We start from the raw sequence: 23456 nt of genomic DNA on the forward strand, positions 1-23456 counted from the left end.
TCTTACTTGGGTTGACAAAAAGCCTCTTCTTTTCTTACTTATGAAGGAAAATGGTTAAAGAAGTTGAAATGAAAAACAATATAATTCAGGTAAATAAATTTGTAAATGAAATTTGACAGCATAATTTGAAAACTATGGCAAAGATAATGAAAAGATTAAGAGGAAGTCTGCTGATTAGCCAAAAGTCTAATCATAAAATTTCTCATAAATTCTGCCATTTTGGCGCAAGCCTCTTTTTGAACCCCCGACAAAAACGTCCCGTGTTCGCTCTAGCATGAACAAAATTTATTTTTTAAATGGCATTTCAAAGATAAGATCTTAGAGCATCTATTAACATCAAAATATAGATATAATAATTTGAAACAAATTTTTTCAGAGACTTTTTACAACTGTCCCGTTTTTTTTTATAAGCACTGTAGCGCACATCACATTATGAAAAATGTCTCTATGCGCTTCCAAAGGACTTGGATATTATTACCCCAGCTGTAGCTTGGCAGCTGTAATTACTGATTATAGCGCAAATGCATTTCAAGGAATAAATTCCTGCCAGGTACCCATTCACCTCACCTGGGTTGAGTGGAGCACAATGTGGATGAATTACTTGCTGAAGGAAACTATGCCATGGTTGGGATTTGGACCCACAACCCAGTTTCAAAGTACGGAGACTTATCCACTGGGCCACAACGCTCCACTTACTGTTTACTGGATTTTATACTGGTTAATATAACTGGATGTTATACTGGATTTTAAATAGGCAAAAATTAAAGCTTGTAACTTTCAACTTCCGTTTCAACCAGTAATTATGCCATTGAAATATTTGATTTATAATTCTTTTCATTAATAAAGAAAAAAAAACCTCTCTACTATCAATATGTCCACACCATCACACACACAGTACATAAGTACAACATGAACTTAAAACTATTAACAGTAATAATAGCTCCCCACTTATACCAAATTGTATATAGACTACAGGATTTTTTTAATAAGGCATTGGTTCTTGTATAACCTGGAATGTTTTTTTTTAACCTGAAGCACCTAAATTTTTTATGCAAGGAAATATTTTGCACATCTACAATATTGCTTGTCAATGTAATGTTCATTTTTTTCAATATAATGATAAGTAAGACAGTCAGGCACCCTCAAAGAACTCTGAGCCTTGTCTTTCCTGCAAGAATTCAGCAAGCATAATATAATTGCTAATCTTCACATTTGATAATGGACAAATAATGTGAAATATAGGCAAGATACTGTGAAAGACACAAGTTTAGCACATTCATAGCATAATTTATATTAAATGATGCAGTGCTACTGACTTTGTAGTAAGCCTAATAAAAGTAGATCATTCTTCTACAGCCTTCAAAAAATTCTGCAATCAACATACAGCACTCCTGGTTCAGACCTTTGCATTTTGGGCTTGGGTTTATTCACAGAGTGCCATAACGTAGACAGACGCAGTCAAATGCAACACAATGCAATGAAACAAGATAATACAAGGTAAATACGCAGACTAACTCAGAAGCCTTGCGTTGTGCTTGGTAGTTTGAAAACTTTACAAATATCCGCAACTGGACGTAACCAAGAAAGAACAAGAATGAGCAGGAGCATGTGGCTTGCACAGGCATTAATGCTTGATTTACCTTGAAATACATGTAGCTCCTCCCTTTACTGTATGCAACTTTGTACAGGCTCTGACAAGCACATAGGCAAAAGTGTGATTATAACCTAATATTTTTGCAGTGTAGTATACTGCGTTAGGCTGAGTAAGCTAACACAGCAATATGCAGCTTAAAGAGGTGTGAGCCTGGCTTTAAGGTCAGCCACAGAGTGTACTGCCAGTGGAATAGTAGCAAGCCTTCTCATTGTAGATGGTTTCATGATTGAGGGTGAGAAAGGGAAGGGATAATGACAAGATAAACCTACTCAAATGATACACAAAAACCTGATGTAATAAAATACAATTACAAGGTTCCTAGACTGGTAGACTGCAATTATAATGCTAGTGAAAATTGTTACAAAATAGGACCTTTTTAATTGGACCCATATTCAAATCTTATGAAGACTTCACAAATGTTTTTCACACTGAAAGCTACGTGAATGACTTGCTAATATTAAAAGCAAAAACAAATGAAGCAAGTGAATTCCTGCAATACTGTGTTCTGCAATTCACTAATTTTATTACCAGCTTTAACAGATTTGATTCCCATTTTCATTTCTCTCACAGAGCATGTTATTTTTTTAAATCTGCATTCTACTGTTCATAACCATACACTGTATACTACATGTAACTGCACAGGGTTGTCTTGAAACACTGTTTTATGAACATTTTTTTGTGTGTTTTATGATATTTGTTACATCTAGATGATGAATAAATACATTTGCTATTTTCAAAATTCTCTCTTTAAATCAGTGAAGAAAAATATTAACATTACACAAAAACACTCTTGACTATATACAACAATGTACATGTATAATACAATAATATAAAATATTTCAGCTGCTTAATGTTTCCCAAAAATTGTTCACATTAAAGCAATTCATTGGACGGCTGTAAATATTCTAAGCACAAAGCACTTCATTATTTAAGCACACAATAATAAAAAAAGTCATGCGAATCTGATCTTCCAAATGCATTGTTATAAATTAGAGAATCAGAAACACTGAAAAATACTTGGTTTTAAGTGGTAACATGGGATGTCATCGAAAAATACCTTGAAGGTTTTGTGATGGTAACATGGGGTGTCATCACAGAATACACAGGATAAGCTGCTTCTAAAGCTACCTCACTTGAGAACAAAAATAACTCTTGGGGATCGTGCTTTCAGTTGTGCTGCTCCAAAGCTTTGGAACAAATTACCCCTGGAAATACGAAAAAGCACCATCTGTTAACATCTTCAAACATTTATTGAAGACCCATCTTTTTTCAAAGGTTCTTGGTTAATTGTATTATATGCATAATTGTTTAATTTGTTTGAGCAGTAGCATTGTTGGGAGCTCTGTCACACTACAGCGCAGTAGAGTATATTTATATAGTGACTGCGCTATATAAATGGTCTAATTATTATTAATACCTAGATGGTTTTGGATGGTAACATGGGTGTCATTAAAAATACCTAGATGGTTTGGATGGTAACATGGGGTGTCAACAAAGAATACCTAGATGGTTTGGATGGTAACATGGGGTGTCATCAAAGAATACCTAGATGGTTTTGAATGGTAACATGGGGTGTCATCAAAGAATACCTAGATGGTTTGGATGCATGGGGTGTCATCAAAGAATACCTAGATGGTTTGGATGCATGGGGTGTCATCAAAGAATACCTAGATGGTTTGGATGGTAACATGGGGTGTCATCAAAGAATACCTAGATGGTTTTGAATGGTAACATGGGGTATCAACAAAGAATACCTAGATGGTTTGGATGGTAACATGGGGTGTCATCAAAGAATACCTAGATGGTTTGGATGGTAACATGGGGTGTCATCAAAGAATACCTAGATGGTTTTGAATGGTAACATGGGGTGTCATCACAGAATACCTAGATGGTTTGGATGCATGGGGTGTCATCAAAGAATACCTAGATGGTTTGGATGCATGGGGTGTTATCACAGAATACCTAGATGGTTTTGAATGGTAACATGGGGTGTCAACAAAGAATACCTAGATGGTTTGGATGGTAACATGGGGTGTCATCAAAGAATACCTAGATGGTTTGGATGGTAACATGGGGTGTCATCAAAGAATACCTAGATGGTTTGGATGGTAACATGGGGTGTCATCAAAGAATACCTAGATGGTTTTGAATGGTAACATGGGGTGTCATCAAAGAATACCTAGATGGTTTGGATGCATGGGGTGTTATCACAGAATACCTAGATGGTTTTGAATGGTAACATGGGGTGTCATCAAAGAAAACCTACATTACATGGTTTGGATGGTAACATGGGGTGCTAGCACAGAATACAGTTTTGAATGGTAGCAAGGGGTGTCTTGAAAAATACAGATGGTTTGGATGGTAAAATGGGGTGTCATCACAGAATACCTAGAGGGTTTGAATGGTAACATGGGGTGTCATCGCAGAATACCTAGATGGTTTGGATGGTAACATGGGATGTCATCACAGAATACCTAGAGGGTTTGAATGGTAACATGGGGTGTCATCGCAGAATACCTACATGGTTTGGATGGTAACATGGGGTGTCATCAAAGAAAACCTACATTACATGGTTTAGATGGTAACATGGGGTGTTATCACAGAATACCTAGATGGTTTTGAATGGTAACATGGGGTGTCATCGCAGAATACCTACATGGTTTGGATGGTAACATGGGGTGTCATCAAAGAAAACCTACATTACATGGTTTGAATGGTAACATGGGGTGTTATCACAGAATACCTAGATGGTTTGGATGGTAACATTGGGTGTTATCACAGAATACCTAGATGGTTTGGATGGTAACATGGGGTGTCATCACAGAATACCTACATGGTTTGGATGGTAACATGGGGTGCTAGCACAGAATACAGTTTTGAATGGTAGCAAGGGGTGTCTTGAAAAATACAGATGGTTTGGATGGTAAAATGGGGTGTCATCACAGAGTACCTTAATGGCTCATCCTCAAATCACTTCTTAACCTCCTTCACTAGCCATTGTATTCCATCCTGTAAATAAATCACAATGCAGAAAAACAAAGGGGAAATGTAGATGAAATACTTATAAATTATGTCTAGATGAAAATGTAAAACTACAAGAAAGAAACTGCATTGAATATATCTGATGAAAGAAAAAAACGAACTTATGACTAATTGACTGCAGGATAAGTTTGTGAGCATTCTGCAAAGGTATATCAAGAGTACATATACAGTCAATGTACAATCACTATCTAATTTATTCACTTTTACACTTCTATTCAAAATAATAGTAAATAATATGGACATTTGTAATGCGCCAGTATCCATCATACAAGATGTTCATGGTGCAGTAAAGAAAGAAAGAAAGAAAAGAAAGAAAGAAAAAAAAGAAAGAAAGAAAAAAAAAGAAGTAGAAGAAGAAATGTGAGAAAATAAATAAAAAGGGGGAAGAATCAAAATTACTTAAAGCTTAAGTGTCAATAACCAGTTTCAGCGAATTTTTGAGATTGTGGTACAGAAATAAAAGTAACGATAAACTAGCAGACCTTAAGCTACGAGAGGGATTGTAAGGAGTTATTGAGTCCCAATTGTAATTAGCTGCAATTTTGTTTAATTAATGAAAAAAAAACAATAAGAGCAATTTAAAGACTATGCAATATACAACCGGTAACCATGCAGAGAGTATAGGGGTTACATGTATGTGATTTGTCTTAGGGGATATGGTGACTATACAGGCAGCATTATTTTGTAGTTTTCTGAGGTGATGTTAAGGAAAAAGACATGGCCTGCTCTTCTTGTTTGTCATTTGTGAATTCTGGTTAATGGAATGAATGAAATACTGTACTTTCCGGAAAATAAACTGTGGCAGTGAATAAACCACATCCCAAAATCAAGAGGTTAAAATAGAAAATATTAGCAGACCAAAGTTAATAACATTTTAGGTTAACCAATTCCTCTTGAGTTATCATTGAAATATCAGAAGATACATGTAAGGGTAATTTATTCTTTAACTTTATTTTTCAAAGAATATACATGTACATTATTTCTTTGAAGAATAAAGAAAAAATACCATGAAATGTAAGTATTGAATAAAGTTACAGTATAAAAAGTGGAAAAGAAAACCAACCCCAAAATTGTGAGAAAAAGGAGGAAATCAATTAAGAAAAGAGAATTTTTTTCTTGCTTTTTTTTTTATAACTGATTACAATTACGATCATGATCGATTATGATAACATGCATATTGTGATGAAAAAAACAAGTTTTATTAGAAAAATCATTATTAAATCAATAGTAATTTTGCCGATAATATATATAAAAAATCCTTAACCCAATGAAGATATTTAATCAAAACTCCGCAAAATATACTCTTTGGTATTAGTTACCAACAAATAGTTATATGAAATATTCTATAGGTTTCTTGGTTGTTGCCGAGCTTTCAACAATGAAGAAATTTAGTCAGATTTGATTACAACTTAATGTTTCTTTGAATAAACCGCATCTGACTTTTCAAGATTTATAAGGAGGGGAAAGAATGTAGTTTATTAACAGGAAAATATGGTATTTTAAAAAAAGAAATATATAGTTTAAAATATAAAGCTACAAGAAAGAAACCAATGTACATGTATCTGATGAAAGAAAAACAAAGAGACCTATGACTATTGTATTCCAAAAAGGTTAATATTAAAAGTATATACAGTCAATGTACATTCACTACCTATACATTCATTCACTTTTACACTTCTATAACAAGGAAACAGACTTGGCCTGCTCTTCTTGTTTATCACTTCTGAATTCTGGTTTATTGGAATGAATTTAGAATGTATAATATATACATTTCAGCAGGGCAGTGAAGTTGAAAGGTAGGGGGAGGGGGCACAGGGAAAAAAGATAAGGCCACTATCTTAACCCTAACTGTACGTGGGGGGGGGGGGACCGAGGCCTCCATGACAAATTTCACCATGCATGCCAAAGCACAGCACCTTGCTATAATTTTTTTTCTTTGAGGCCCTGCGCATATTTGATACCAAGTCTGCAAAAATCAGACCATCCGTTGGCATTAGGAAGTCATGTGACCTTTTGTGACCAAAGGTCAACCCGAAAAGGGAGAATTTTCCATTGTGTACAAACCAATATGAAAGAGATGTTATTTTCAATTTGGGCTGCAAACCAGTAATTTTTAAGAATTTTGGCTTTGTTTACCATTGAAGTTCTCAAACAAAAATGTAACAAAAACAATCATATATATAAATGTTAAAAACAAAAGGATAATATACAATAAAATAACAATAAAATACATAATAAAAGTTGATTTTGGACATACATGTGTTTCTGTGCTTCAATAATAAAATGGATTCTAAAATATTGAGAAACAAAAATAATTCACACGAAGCATTGTTTATGAAGTTATTAAAGAAAAGTTTTATGAATATCATTTTTTAATGCCAAAATCGGGAGGGGGGGGGGGGGTCATGAGTGTTTGAATTTCATGAAAAACTTGCAGCATGTGAGATCAGGGCAGCATCTGTCTAACTCTGTCTCTGATTGTATGAATATTGAGCCCTTCTGTAATCTAAGAATGAGTCTCTTTACCTCAATACCCTCGTTAGTGATGGCTGAACAAGCTTGCATCTGCCAAACTCTATCTCTGATAGTATGAAGGTTTAGACCTTCTGTAATCTCTACAGCAGGAGCTGCTCCAACTAGATCCTGCTTATTTGCAAACACCAACAACGGAACTCCATTTAGCTTCTCTTCTTCCAGAAGGTGGGCTAGCTCCTGAGGGATGAACAATGATAACAAATCCAGATAAGTGTACGTGGCAAGTAGTACATTGTAATTGCACACTTTAATCATCTATAGGCAACTGCATGCCTCAGTCTGCATACAAAAGTCCTTGACTATTGATTTATCTAAAAGTATGTTTTTAATGTATCATATCATCACAGAGCCCTCTTCTAAATCAGTTTACATATCAAACTGAAGGGGCTACCCTGGTAAAAGAAAACTAAAATAAATAAGTCTACTGCAGGCCACAATACTCCACTCATAACAACATTCTTCACTCAAATGTATTATACTTGTCATGTAGTTCAATTATCACTGCATGACGGAGACTCTACAAGGGGAAAACTCGACACTTAGTGGAGTGCACAATGAAACACTGGGAAGGGACGCCCAACAGCGTTTGTTAAGTATAGATTTACATTTACATTTGAATTACATTTAAAGTTGTGTAAAAACATATGGGGTAATGACAATGTGCAAATAGTTAAAACGATTTTGACATTCTAACATTTTTGTTTTTCTAGAAAAAAATGCTGACCAAATTTTAAACAAATGTACACAGCAAAAAAGTAAGTCCCCCCTTAAACAACCATCCATAATTTACAAACCACTGGGAGTTTTTAATATATATTTTTACATGACCGTGTAGGTACCCTCTGAGTTCAATGTTACTGAGTATACTGACCTACTTTATGTCATGCTCCAGTGAGCACTGTCAGAAAGCAAAATTGTCATTTAAGTCACAAGCCAAATATTCTGACTTTTATTCCATTTTTTGGAACATATTCTACATTCTCATCATGAAAAATTGTCAGAAGTGTTGTAAAAAGTAGAGGAAGGCAGGGTTAGTTGTGACACTCTTTTCTTTTTGCATGTTAGAATTGATATTAAAAAATAATCTTGCAGAAATAAGTACCTTGCCTCAAAATTTAATTCCTGGTGAAAGTTTCATGAAGCTGTTCGTAAGATATGAATGACTTTGCGCACAACTGGTCAACCTTTCTTGTGCTATGTGATATCCCTGTGTAAATGAGTTATGACCTAAGAACATATTCCAGTCGTGCGTAAAATTGCGCGTAACTTTACAAACAGCTTTATGAAACACCACCCTGGTAAATATTTTTCACCTATACTTTCTACCCTCACCTTGAAAGTCATTGTCATCTTTGAAGAAAAAAACGATGTCAAATGGCTCAACTTGCCCCATCTGTGGGGTTTTAAGTTGACCCACCTTCTGGGGTAAGTTGAGCCACAAAAACTATGTACAAAATGTATATGTATACATGTATGAGGGAAGAACCAGCATGTAATTTTTTCATTAAAATTCTTTCACTTGCTCATTCTCTAAAAATCGTCTGAATTTGCTCCTTTCTGCCTGCACATTGATTGCTTTAAAAGGTTTCTTTTTAATATATACATTAATACCATATTAAGAATTACCATGGCTCAACTACACTAACACCCCAGTCCGAATTTTATGTGATATTTTTACATCCACACATTCCTTATGCATCCATCATGTAAAAGACTGACAAGAATGAGGATCCATACCTGGACTAACAATGTTGCTCTTATGTCTTTATTATATATTTAAAGACATGTGTGGATAAAAAGCACTTAAATGTATTTCACACCCTTTTTTACTTTTTGGCTAATATTTGTATTTTTCCCTCTAAAAAAAGTACCTTTTGTTTCAATGTTGAAAACAGTGTGGTGGGGTTAGGGGTTATACAATGGGTCATCAATACATGACACCACCAAAATTTCGGACTCATTTATTATTGACCTAGGGGTGGTCGCTCAAATTACCCCTATATGCTCAACTTACCCTGTCTTCCCCTACTTTTTGAAAGATTCAACTATTTTTTGCTAAATTTCACAGCTGAATAAACCCAAGTCAAAATTTGCTACTATTCAATTTTTGCTCATTTCTATTGAAATGATTGAATATGATGACAGTTATTTTGGGGAAGAGTATCTCCAACAATATTCATTTCACGGTTCAATGAACATTTCATGAAAACCAAAAACTAGAGATGCTCGGCGGGTCACGCAGCCGAGCACATGTATCCCCAAACCCACCATGTCATCCGTCATTGTGATAGAGCTCACACAGAAATTTGACAAATACAATACAATTATCATGGCGACAATGACCCTAGCATGCAGGTCTCCCTAGCCCATCTACCATCCAAGTGTGGTTGAAAAGCGACTTATGTTTGTGGAGAAAGAGAGTCTTGCATGTAAAATTCAACGTTGACCTTAAAATGACCTTTGACTTACCATGTGTCCTATGCCCACACCAAAACCAATAGGCGGTTTCGCTATACCATACTCAACCTTCAGGCTAAATTTGAAGATGATCGGAGAAGAAATGCCGCTGATAGAGCGCTCACAAGGAAATCTCTGTGGCAGCGGACTCGGCGCGACGAGGCCAAATCCATAGTATCCTCCGAACTCTGTTCGGGGGATACAATAATGATTCAAAGGCGTTTGATTAAACATTCCCACTTGAATGAAGATGTGGAATGTGAAAAGCCCTTTTTTATTGCAATTGCTAACAATGGATATATCTGTCACAAACCTTCTTGCAAAGTTCACTTGTTTTGATTTGTCATGAAAATCCCAATGTATAATGCTTCAGTGAGAAAACAATATTCGAAAAAAGAAGTTCAAGGCTTTGGCCCCTCTCTGTGCCATTTCGAATTATCATTTTGGTGTGCACGCCTTTTGCATAATGCCACTCTGAAGCCAGGTGCGAAGTTTCATGAAAAAAAAACTGTTAGCAGAAATAACAATTGGAGTGCCTTTGGCAGTCTCGCCTGCATTATCTGATTCAATATAGCAGCAGTGCTGTCTTGGAAAATGACATTGACATAATTATTCACAAAAAGAACACTATTGATATAATATACTACTATGTATCTTCCTTGACCCTAAATGACATTTGACCTTAATCAAGTGACCAACGACTTGGGCAAGATAATCAATGATACTGGATTACCCCTATGTACACATTTCACTAGCTATCTATAAACTTTCAAATTTATGATGGCAATTCAACAATTACCTCGACCTTAAATGACCTTCGACCTTGGTCATGTGACCTGAAACTCACACAGGATGTTCAGTGATAATTGATTACTCTTATGTCCAAGTTTTATGAACTAGATCCATAAACTTAAAAAAGTTATGGTTATTCAACAAATCCCCCACATGGTCAAAATTCATTGACCTAAAATGACCTTGGTCATGTGACCTGGAACTTGCACAGGATGTTCAGTGATACTTGATTACTCTTATGTCTAATCTTTATGAACTAAAACAATAAACTTTTAGAATTATGATGGTAATTCAACAAATACCCAAAACATAGTCAAACTTCATTGATCTAGAATGAGCTTTTACTTAGGTCATGTGACCTGAAACTTGCACAAGCTGTTCAGTGATACCTGATTACTCTTATGTCCAAGTTTAATATATGAATCAGATCCATAAACGTTCAAAGTTATGATCTGGTAATACAACAAATACCCCCAAATTGGTCAAAGTTCATTGATCCTAAATGATCTTTGACCTTAATCATGTGACTTGAATCTCAGGCAGGATGTTCAGTAATACTTGATTACCCTTATAACCAAGTTTTATGAACTAGGTCCATACATTTTTGACAGTTATCATGAAATTTCAAAAACTTAACCTTGGGTTATAGAGCATACATTCGCAATTCCGAAGCTTTGGATATTCCAAAGGTTCGTTAGTCTGAAAACGAAATGAGGTTCGTAATTCCGAAGGTTCGTTAGTCCTCAAACGAAATAAGATTTGTTTATCTTTTCGGTTTCGGAATAACGAACCTTCGGAATTACGAACCTCATTTCGTTTTCGGATTATCGAATCTTCGGAGCAACGAACCTATTTCGCTTTCGGATTAATAAATCTTCGAAACATTGAACCTTATTTCGCATTATCGAACCTTCGGAATAACACCACAAATTTTCTGATAAACGAACCCTTTTATGCTATCGGATTAACGAACATCGAGGTACAGGCAATTTATGTGTTTCGGAATTACGAATCTTTGGAATTATGAAGTGTAACTGGGTTACACTTACATTGCCAAATCATGGGGAAATTGAAAAAATCCGAAATTTGCAAAAGGCCAATTGACTTGCATAATATAATCCTTCCATCATGAGAGGCCGTCGGACTAATGTGATAAAAGTTCGTACAGCACGAATTTGACTGAACTAATGATCGTTATTTACTTTGGGTTGTCGCAGTTCTAGTTTACAACAATCTTAATTCCTAGACTCTCAGCAGGTATCTTGATTGCTAAACCAAAATAAATGTCGTCTTTGGAAAAGCGGCGCTTATAGTCTCATTCTGCTATGCAGGTGAGACAATAAAGAGATCACTACAACATACCTCTCCTGTTTCTTCCAATCTTTTAGTATCAGAACTATCAATTACATATATCAAGAGATCTGTATCATCAAAGTAATTCTCCCAGTATTGACGCAACCGTCTTTGTCCTAAAGGGGATAAAATAAACACAAAAACAGAGAAATATTAATAGCAGTTCTAATTTAACACCTTTGCTAATACATGTAGTTTATGAATGAAATCTAAAACACATTTTATAGCTCTATTAGGAACTTTACTTTTATATCACATAATAACTAGCATTCACTATATGTCCAATTTCCACAGAAGGTCATACTTTTAGACTGTGGCTACCCTACTGATTGACCTCATACCCCTCTCTTTGATGTTGGATATATGTTCTGACCTTTATTCTTTTCCCTCAATAATATTGCAATTTAAGGCTGGGGGGGGGGGGGGGGAGGGGGTGCACAGTCCGACAAAAATACTATTCAGGTTGTTTTTCTTGGACAGGCAATGTTGCAAGTTCAGTAAGAGGATGAAAACGGCAAATATGAGGAAAAAATTGGTGCCAATGTCCCAAACAGCAAAGCTTTGCTATTGCAAACATCCTGAGAGTTCAACATGTATATATAACCTATATATGTACCAAAAATAAGGTTGAAAAAGTATGGTTAGTAATTCAAGAAGTTAGCTAGAATTTCACCTTTTTTTATTTGTCAAACAAAATCAGAGCCTAAATTATTTTCTGACATATGCTTATCATCAACATTTATTCACTCAGTGCAATATTACCATGTATTTTCCATAAAAAAGTGATTTTATTGTCAACTGGTTGACTCTCTTCAAACGTATAGCTATTTGCATACTCATTAATATTCATAACTTACATGACCATAGGTTTTGAAGGTGTAACATTTTGTTCACAAAATTCAACATTTCTGCACTGAAAGCAACATTTAAAAAATGAAATTAACAAAACACAACTTCCAAAGATTACTCTTACAGATCAAGCTGAGACATGATGAATTTCCAGATCTAAAGGAACAAAAAAAAGTGAAATTCAAGCCACTTTTACAGTCAGACCGCAGGTCCCTATGCTAATGAGCAAAAAGGCCAGATTCATCCAAATCATCTCCTGGCTGAATCCTCCTCCTTGCAAAATCTCGCGATTTGTGAGATTTTCTTTCTCTGAGAATTTACCTGTTTTAACCTCAAGTTAAATGAAATATTATTGCACCATCAGATAGAGTAAATGTTACTCTTTCATATTGGTCATTTATTTTGTATACAATATTTTGTTAAATAAGTAAATTTCTGGCCTGAAAATGTGCCTCAAAATGAATTTTCTTCCTCTGTTTTCTTTCGCAAATTGTGCAGAACTTTTTATTTTTAGCCTCAATGATATCTATATCACCATAAAGCTGAACTTCTGTACTTTCTCACAATGCCACTCTTAATATGCGGCACCTTTTAATCGGGTCAAGATCACACTTTTCCCACCAAGGTACAAGACAAGATTTCTGAAAATTTGTACTTGCATGAAATCCAGAGTTCTGATTGGCTAGATAAGGTTCAATGAACAACAGGTATTTGAGGAGATTACCACATGGGAAGTTTGACCTTATCATAAACCCAGGCCTTGGAACCATTGGAATTTGCAAGTGTGTGGTCTCTTTGACCAATCAGAGTGCAGTATTCTTGTTTTCAAGCTGCTTTATGTACTTGGCAAATGAAAAGTGTGATCTTGGCCCTTCTTATTTTGAAACCTATATCATTTAAAAGCATACATATTCAGCTTATCATGATCTAAAGATCGTTTGGGCTTAAACAAAAATAAAGTGTGAAAATAGCAGCTTTTGTCAGGTGAAAATAATTATTTTGTAGCATATTTTAGATCAAAGTTTTAACCTATATTACAAAATCTTTGATTGAATTCAAACACATGACCTGAAAGAATTATTCTTCTTCTTTATAATGATACCACATTCATGAAATTCGATGCACAATTAGAGCAGCAATGACTGAATGAAAAAGAGGTGTTTTGGTCCGCATCAAGCTCATTAAATATGCAAAACATCTCAAGTCATGAATATCACTTGGATGAAAGAAGCCACTTTCTTGGGACCTGCCGTCTGTTTATCACACTTTTTTACTGTTTTTTTCAGGGACAAATTTTTGTACGAAAGACATGTCAGCATGGAGGTTTTGAGGAGCATATTTTTGGACATGTTTTGCACTATTATTGCTTCTGAAATGCTGTGATAATGTTTTGTACATCTTCTGATAGCGAATTCAACAACCTGCGAAAATGTTGGGACCCCCTGCGAATGAAAAATTTTATATGCGAAAATAACAGCTTAAACAGTATTTATTGAGTTTATATTCAATGAAATGGGTATAGCCTAACTGAACGACTGTCAGCTAATTTATTCATTTATTTCATTCTTGTTTTTTAGGGTATGTCGCAGTGCCTCAACTTCCCTCAAGAACTTTTTTCAAATTTCAAATCACGAATTGAAAGGTTTAGAATATAGTCTCTTGCTAACATTTTTTAATGAAAACCACTGAAAATAAACGAGACAACCTTATTATTGCTCTGTACCGTAGTTCATCTACTGTACATAAATCTACTAACCTCCAACATCCCAAAGTTTAAGTTCTACCCCTTCTGCATTCATTTTTTTAATGTTGAAACCCAGAGTAGCATTGACATCTGTGATCTCTTCATGGCAAAGGCTCTTGGCGATGGTTGTCTTGCCAGCATTATCAAGACCAAGAAGGAGAACCCGAAAACTCTGCTTACGAGATACTTTCCTCAATCGTCTGAAGAACGATAACAGGCCCTACACGGATAGAAGAAAATGTATACATCAATTTATACACCAGCTTTGTTAACGATTCTTTATAACATAAATCTTGCAAAACCTTGCAAAACAAGACAGAATTCCTGAAAAATTCAAGCTCACAGGCCTACAGTACCACATCACCAGTAAAAACACCTACATGTAGTCACTTAGGAATTTAATATGTGATTATAATTAGTAATACTACTAATTATTAATAATCATGTATTAAATTTTAGTATTTGTGAAATAATTATTTTTATGTAGAGATTGTTCTTCAAAACGGCATCGCTAATCAGATGTATGTCATATGTAAGCAGTTCAAGGGTCGAGCCTATTGTATTTGTGTTGTGTACATTTGGATCGAGGGATCTACACAAGATCGGTCTGGTAAGAAACTTTCATTTTTTTTACACCAGTTTACTCTTTTTGATTTGACTCTACTCTAATTTATTTTTAAACTAGTTTACTCTGAGCGTTGTGGGCGTTGGGGGGCACAACTGGTCATTGTGGCGTGCGCCTGTAATCCAAGCTGTGGGAAGTTACAAATTGATGCAGAGGTTCGAGCCCTGGTCACGTCTTTCGGATGGTGACGTTAAAGGTCGGTCCCAGACGTAAATAATCATATCTGATTGATACACGTCTGACAAAACTCAAATACACACACACTCTACTCGCTGAAATGGGAACCAGCGCGTAAGACTCAATGGAAAACTGCCCATAGAGTTGTACATGCTGGTTCCCATTTTAGCAAGTAGAGTAAACTAGTTTAAAGTGATTGGTTAACATTGGTTTGACTTTAAAAAAATCTGAGCTAGAAGGTTATACTAGTCACCTGTGTCTGTGATATGTTACAAAAATGAAGCCCAGAAAAAATTGCGTTTGAAAATAATTAATTATTTAGTGCTTCAAAAATTGAAATACAAAGTGACCGGAAACACCATCTTAATTTCATCCCATACACTTATGTGTACTATTTCGGTGTCTATAAGACGCCTATTTACAAAATCAGGGTTTGCCTTGTAATTTTAGCTTTTCATTCTCAATAATGGTTGTTTTCAGGGTTTATTAGTTCTAATACATACACTTGTACACATGTTTAATCTTGGTTTGAGAATCTTTTAAATCGGCTGCTCACAAAGTTAAACAATACCTTTAATCTACTCGCCAAAATGGGAACCAGCATGGAAAATTCTCCATAGAGTTGTACACACTGGTTCCCTTTTCAGTGAGTAGATAAAGACAGATTGCTAGTGATATTTATTTTGTTAGTGATGATTTTTCTGATGAAATAAATCTGACTAATAAACTGTCTTTATCTACTCGTGAAAATGGGAACCAGCATGTTCAGTGCGTATCAAAAAAAAGTTTACACTTGGAAAAAGCCCTGGGAATTAAAAAATATACAACATGTGGGTAATTTTTTCACATATAATCTTGGGTTGGGTCTCATCTATCCAATGAAAGTAAAAGTTTTGACAGAATGTTACACTTGAGTGAGCACTCTCCAATTTTGTAAAGCTGGCAGAAATCTGTTTGCGCAGAAATGCTTGTTTTCATGCTGGGTCAAGGGGAAAGGGCAAAATCAAACTTACCCTGCGAAGCGTTTCTCATCAATTTCCCTAGCACTTTTAGCCAATTGAAATAAAACGGATACATTCAAGCATTTTGTAACAATTTTGCCGCCCAAATTGAAATTTCAACACGTAGTAAGCACAACCTTTACCCTTTTTGTGCCAGCTGGATCTGAGGACATAACTGAATCTGAACAAAAGTTTACATCAGACATCTCCAGCATTTTTCACTAAGTTATTATCACTTAAAGTGGGTTTACATTTCATTTTTCATTTAATACTTGTTTCTCCACACATTTCCCAAGCTTGACAATGATTAACAAAATGAAAATCAATCCTAAACCATTCCATTTAAATCACAGCTCAGTGTAAAGCAAATATCTTCACGATGGCCTCAGTGTGTGGGGGGATGGGGTGGGGCGCAATCCCGGGGGGGGGGGGGGGGCCACTTACATTGACGAGTGGATACCATGCGCGACCAAAAAAACACGTAAAAAGGATGTCCTTTTCACGATAGGGCACGTTACGTACGTAACGTGATAAGGGTGTCAAAAACACAAAAATAATGAAAAAAGGGTATCTATTTCGCAAGGAAAATTACGTGTTTAGGGTCGAATTTGCGGGGATGATAAAACCAAATTAAAATGTTATAAAGGATGTCCTTTTTGCCCCAACACTTCGTGTTTAGAGTCTGATTCGCGCGAGGTGTAGAAGGTGGGGTCGCACTTAGGTAATAAAGCCGACGACCGAAGGACCCGTAACAATAAAACATTCCTGTACTTGTTTAGGGGTTCATTTCAGGGAATATTTGTCAAGAGTATCGTTTTGTTTGCAATACTTGTTAAGGGTAGGGTTTCACACGCCAATACTTGTTAAGGGGTGCATTTTCATAATATGGAAATTACGTGTTTAGGGTGCTTTTCGAGACCCCGTGGTCGCGCATGGTATCCACTCGTGAATTGAAGTGGCCCCCCGGGGAAGCAATGCACTTTTCGAAGTGTTTTGGGCAAGGAAAAAGTTTAAAAAGGTAAAAGATATCTTCAAATCATTTTTACTAGCTAAATGCGACGTGTTCTTCATGATTAAAGTGATTGGTTAACATTGGTTTGACTTTTTAAAAAATCTGAGCTAGAAGGTGTCTGTGATATGTTCCAAAAATGAAGCCCAGAAAAAATTGCGTTTGAAAATGATTATTTAGTGCTTCAAAAATTGAAATATAGAGTGACCGGAAACACCATCTTAATTTCATCCCATAGACTTATGTGTACTATTTAGGTGTCTATAAGACGCCTATTTACAAAATCGGGGTTTGCCTTGTAGTTTTAGCTTTTCATTCTCAATAATGGTTGTTTTCAGGGTTTATTAGTTCTAATTCATGTACTTGTACACATGTTTCATCTTGGTTTGAGAATTTTTCAAATCGGCTGCTCACAAAGTTAAACAATACCTTTAAGATCTACTTTTATTCACATAACTATTTCATAGTTCTGCGCAAATCATTTTTCACTAACTTTTCAAAAGTAAGTGGTGCTCACTCAAGCGGAAATGTTTTTCGGCATTTATATCGTCATTTGCTTAAATGGATCTGTACCAATGCTAAAATGTGGAAAAATCGTCAGGATATTACAAATATTTAATTTTACAGGATTTTTTTTCTAAGTGTAAACTTTTTTTTTGATAAGCACTGTATAATTCAGGAGAATTTTCTTCGATGGTTTCATTTTGAAGAGTAGATCAAACTAGTTTACTCTACTCATTGAAATGGGAACCAGTGCGTACAACTCTATGGAAAACTCCCCATAGAGTTGTACACGCTGGTTCCCATTTTAGCGAGTAGAGTAAACTAGTTTAATCTAGTGCTATTTATTTTGTTAGTGATGATTCGGATGAAATAAATTTCACGAGTAGATATAGAGTTTATTAAAGTGATTCAGCCCCATATATATCGCTTGTGATTTATTTAGTGAATCGATTTTGTAATAATTTTTTTGTCAACATTTTGAAAGTGGCAGAGTGACCTTGAAGAGCAGGGAAATGCAGGGTAGATGGATATAATTACAAAAATTATAATTCAGCGAAATCATCGATGTCATCTGAAAACTCGTCCACCCATGGCAAATGCAAACTTGAGCCCGGTAAATATTGCATGAGGAAAGAGGTAACCAGTTGTGTGAGGAGTTTCGCATCCTCAACTAAGACTCTCGCATCAATTCTTTTCAAAATCGCCGAAACAAAGTTTCTTTACATATCGTGGTGAAAGGAAGTACAAACTTGATTTGGTGACCAGTTCCCAAAAGCATGGAATGGCCGCTTTATCTATGTAAGCAGCTCGATCGCGATGCCCATGGCATTGCATGGCTGCTGCTGTCGCGCCGATTTACCGTTCAATGTCATGTTTTATGTGGCTGCATCTGCATCAGTGCTACCTCGAGCGAAGTTCATGCAGGCTCCACTCCACTTCACTACCGCTACACTACGCTCCTCCTCAGAGCTACCAAGTCTCACGCATTATGCGTGAGACTCACGCATCCTTGGTCCATCTAAAGATCTCACGAATGGCACCCATTTTTCTCAAGCATCGTGACCCAACAGAAAAAAAAGTAGCATTATTCGCTAGATTATACACACTGGCCGACCACCTTCGCACGCTGTCGCATCTACCTCGGCATGTGAGACAAATCGAGAATGCAGTCAGAGCACAACTAATATCATTTGCGCGCATCGCATGGTTTTGTAGTATGGATCAATATCATGATGAAGCCCATATCTCGCACGCGCGCCTTTTTCGAAACGTACAAGTGTATGTACTGGCCGCATGCACGCAGAGACGGCGAGTCATGAAAATCTCACGCATAACATTTTTTTTAACTTGACATCTCTGCCACCTACCCGGGTAGGTGGTAGTCGGACTCCATGCCATGATATCATGATCTTTTTTTAAATATTTTGACATATATTTCTTAATTCTTCATCATGGAATACATGTCAAAATATAAAAAAAAAACATGGAGTCCTCAAGACTAGGTAGGTGGAGCGGTGTGGCGGTTGTGAAGTGGAATGGAGCCTGCACGAACTTTGCCCGAGGTAAGCCTGCATGAACTTCGCTCGAGGTACATCACACTCATTCAATGAACAAGGTTATGATATAACCTTGTTCTCAGTTACATTTCATGATCATGTGTGGCAAAATATTAATGTTATGTGATGATAAGACATATCTCACATATTCAATATTATATCTATACATAATCAATACTTAATCAATACTTCTACAGGAAGTATACCAGCTCCAACTTTCATTAGAAAGTATTACTCATTCTTCCAGCTAAACTTTTGACGCACACACATTTTATGAGTTTCTTATTCACTACATTTCATGTTCTACCTAAAAGGTCAACTCCCCCAATTCAGAGTAAAGTTATGACGTACACATTGTTTTGGTCAAGCGTCCAAGGTTGACCAACACCTGTTTGATCATAAAGAGTCTAGACCAGACCAATATAAAAGGGGTTCACTTCTGAACCCACATCAGATTGCTAGAGATTGTTAGATTGGCAATGTTCTCTTTTTCTTTGGGACAAATGCTTGATTTTTTACACTGTCAGTTATTCCTCATAACTTGGCTCTTAAGTAAATTTGATTCATTAAATTATTTTTTCTTGATTAAAAACAGAGATTGAAAAATGAAAATTTTCTTGCCATATTATTACTTTTCACAATTGAGGGCATACACAAAAATATGCCCCAAAATAAATTCAAGTTTTTGAGCACTCAGGTGAATACAAAAATTATTCCAAAGTAAGTCAAGTAAGGAACAATAAATTGCAACGTATGGAACTTGGTCATTGGTCACAAAAGTGATATTTTAATGATTTTTTTGAAGTGTGTGCTCTGTACAGTATTGGTATATCGTAGTCCTACCTGTAGATTCCCCACAGGCAGGATGGTTGCAGTGAACAAGTGGTAGATACCATTAAGTAGAGATTAGTGGTACATTTGTTACATCTTCTTTTGTGAAGTTGCTTACAAATACCTTGCTAAGAAGCACAGCTTTCTCTTTATCAGCACTAATTATCTTATTATTGACTAGGAAGTCATCAATACCAGTACTTTCTTTCTTTAATTTTGCAAATATAGACCAAAAAACCTTTGGATTTTCTTTTAATGACATCAGTAAATTGTCTGTTATATACTCTGATTTAGATTTATTTAATTCTTTTCTAATTACATTGCAAAACCTTTTGAAAATATCCCAATCTTTGGGCAGACCAGGGGAGCGTTTCATGAAAGGACTTGTCAGACGTTTTATCCGACAAGTCCTGTTTTATCCGACAGTTACTATAGTAACAGTGCTTCTCAACCAATCAGAATCCAGGAAAGTTGTCAGGTCTGACAACTTGTCGGACGAAAATATTGATGAAACGCCCCCCGATCTCTTTGCTTTATTATACAACCTTTGTTTTTTTCTACACATTCTCCTGTGTGTTCTTGTGAACCATGGTAAATTTCGTCTATTTGAAGCCAACTTTACTGGTACATGGTCCTTCATTATGGATTTCAGTTCTTTTTCTAACTTATCCCATTTATCCTGCGTTGAGCAGTTCATAAAACTTTCCTTGTACCTCTTACAAAACTTGTTTATTCTTTCTTTAATTCTTTCCTCATCTGCTTTCTGCCTTTGGAAAATTTCTCGTTTAGGTTTACAATTCCTTCTTGTTTAACATTGATACTTGATTCTACTATATCATGATCGCTAAGCCCTGCAATGACATTTACGTCTTGGACGACAGCAATGTTATTTGAAAAGAAGAGATCTAATATATTGTTTTCCCTTGTTGGGCTATTTACTAACTGTTCTAAGCCGTTACTAATTGTGACGTCTAATTTTTAATTAAGAAAAAATGATATAAAGAATCAAATTTAAATAAGAGCCAAGTGGGGCAAGTCCAAGAATTCGCGCACGTTACGTATGGGACATTTCAGAGGCTTCAATGACCTGAAAAATAGTGTTAATTGACTTTTATTAGATTGAATACCCTCATGATGGTAGACATCTAGGAGAAGAATAATCATGGAAAAAATGGTGACATATGACCTTGACCTTGACCTTTTAGAGAGAAAAGATGGGCCGTTACGTATGGGACGCAGAAAAAAGACAATTTTAAAAACATTTTTTTCAAGTTGAGAATTCTCTGAAAGTATTTCATTTGACAACTTGTAACTTAGTGTGATAGAAGTCACAATACTCTAGTATATCTAAGGCAAGTTTCATGTCATAAGTCAAATCCCTCTAATTACAGACTCTAATTAAACAAATTAATGACATGTTACGTATGGGACAGTTACGTATGGGACATTTTGTCCCCATAGAGAACGTACACAATTTTCCCCAAAATTAAAAAAATTGATATAATTTAAAATATGGAAATAACCAAAGAGTTTCTGTCTTTTAAAATGTTCTATTGAGACATATTTGATATGACTGAAAAGAAAATTAGCCATTTCAACATTTTTTTTTCTTGTTTTTCATGGTTTCATGAATTTCTCATGTATTTCTATTGTTTTTTATTTTTTTCATATTTTTCCATTTTCACAATTTTTTCGCTTCAGTTGTTTTCATTAATCAGTATTTATAACAAATCAGTCTTTAAAAACTAAAGAAAAGGTAAATAATCACTATTTAGAGCACTCTTGAAATTTGTTTTTCTCCATTCACTTTGTACACAAACCTCCCCATTGACATTGTGTGTAAATGTCCCATACGTAACATGTTGTCCCATACGTAACAATTTTTTTAATTAACTTTTAATTAAAAAGTAAACTCTATTTTTGAAACTTTTTGTGGTATAACATTTTCATACTTTATAAATTAGAACTTCCAGAGATGCAACAATACAAGTATTGTATTATGAGAAATAACTTAAAAAAACATCCTCAAAACGTTACGTATGGGACATTCCATCCTTGGACAAGACCTAATTTGCATAATTAATTAGATGACACCACTTTTTTTCCCTCATAAGTATTAAGATGTTAGGGGGTCCATGTCCCACCTATGACTAAATCTCACAAGTTTTGTTTTTATTTTCTATGAGTTTTTATAATTGTCCCATACGTAACGCCCATTTTACCAATTATGCAAATTAGGTGCCCCAAATTAGCATAAATATGCATATTATCACATTTTTCTTAATGAAATTTTAAAATTCAACATTTAGGCTTTCTTACTCCACCAAAGATAACTTCTTAAATTAAAGATGAAATTTTGCCTTCTAGGGTGACCTTTTCTTGGACTTGCCCAGTGGTATGAATTAACAGGTCTAAGAAACTGTCAGTGTAAAAAAATCAAGCATTTGTCCCAAAGAAAAAGAGAAAATAAGCCAAACATTGCCACCTTTATTTTGTCACACATGGAGATATAACTGAGAACAAGGTTATATCATAACCTTGTTCATTGAATGAGTGGTAGATACCCAGTTGCTGTTGGGTGTCCGGACAGGTTGTGTATCCGGACAGTCGATTTTAAACACTAAACAGTAAACTCTAAAGTCTTAACACTAATAACAGCCAATTTCAATTAGGCCTAGGGCCTATTTTGCCTATTGAAAAGTTCACAACTCAAAATTCAAATCTCTTAAATGTTTTAGCACAAAATGTTAGACATATTTATAGTGGACAAATATTGATGATAATTAACACTAATCAATGCACAGTTTTGGTTTAATCCAAAGACAAATACTAAATAGAAGGCTTCGTTTTATTTGTTACATGTCTGGACACCCGACCCCCCCCCCCCATAGGCCCATCCCACTCACACTACGACCAAACGAATAGCATCCCCCATCCTATTCCTACATCACTGATCAGTGCATGTTGTACGCATACGGTGAGTGAACATTAAATTTAAATGGATCCAACTAGCTACGGCCGGTGCCGCCTAAGGACGGTACCGGTATCTGTTTTATTTCATCATCATGCCGGCACCGTACCGGTACTTGCTAATTTGTAAATGATCGCAAACAAAATGCGCTAATTAATTACCATTTTCCATAGTGACCTCCTATTGGATGAACCTTAGGCTTGTCCTTGACCTTGTTCCAGTCCACTTGGCTTAGTTTAGTCTTTAGATCAGAGGCGCCGTGACCGTACCAGTACGGGCGCGCTACCGGTACCTTCTTCTTCTTCTGTTTCCTTCCTCCGCTGTATCGGAGATCCGCAGTTTGATACTGCAATAAT

At 35.6% G+C, this 23456-nt stretch overlaps 1 protein-coding gene across 20 annotated transcripts; it reads right to left on the reverse strand.

Moving 5' to 3' along the window:
* Positions 1-419: 419 nt before the first annotated feature.
* LOC121424860 (ADP-ribosylation factor-like protein 3) lies at positions 420-23378 on the reverse strand. 20 transcript variants are annotated; one of them, XR_005971452.1, is made up of 7 exons: positions 23262-23378; positions 14439-14646; positions 11843-11949; positions 7223-7408; positions 3617-4663; positions 3539-3577; positions 420-3321 (listed from the first exon to the last, which is right to left on the reverse strand). XR_005971452.1 is itself a non-coding variant. In XM_041620698.1 (6 exons), exons 1-5 carry the CDS (start codon positions 23262-23264, stop codon positions 4625-4627), a joined length of 543 nt encoding a protein of 180 aa, XP_041476632.1. In that variant the 5' UTR covers positions 23265-23378; the 3' UTR covers positions 420-2859; positions 4605-4624. The 20 variants fall into 20 exon arrangements, 2 of the variants coding, with proteins under 2 accessions (XP_041476632.1, XP_041476631.1); XR_005971436.1 differs by having other exon boundaries at positions 420-4440; positions 4484-4663; XR_005971438.1 differs by having other exon boundaries at positions 420-3833; positions 4263-4663.
* Positions 23379-23456: the final 78 nt, after the last annotated feature.

The sequence above is a fragment of the Lytechinus variegatus genome, chromosome 12 (assembly GCF_018143015.1).
Source record: "Lytechinus variegatus isolate NC3 chromosome 12, Lvar_3.0, whole genome shotgun sequence".
NCBI lineage: Eukaryota > Metazoa > Echinodermata > Echinoidea > Temnopleuroida > Toxopneustidae > Lytechinus > Lytechinus variegatus.

What these genes read in the sequence shown, in the direction of transcription:
- LOC121424860 (XM_041620698.1), bottom strand. An exon ending in TAAACTTTGGGATGTTGGAG is followed by an intron (nt 11,950 to 14,438) that starts GTTAGTAGATTT and finishes TATCCCCTTTAG; the next exon opens with GACAAAGACGGTTGCGTCAA. An exon ending in GATTGGAAGAAACAGGAGAG is followed by an intron (nt 7,409 to 11,842) that starts GTATGTTGTAGT and finishes TTCATCCCTCAG; the next exon opens with GAGCTAGCCCACCTTCTGGA.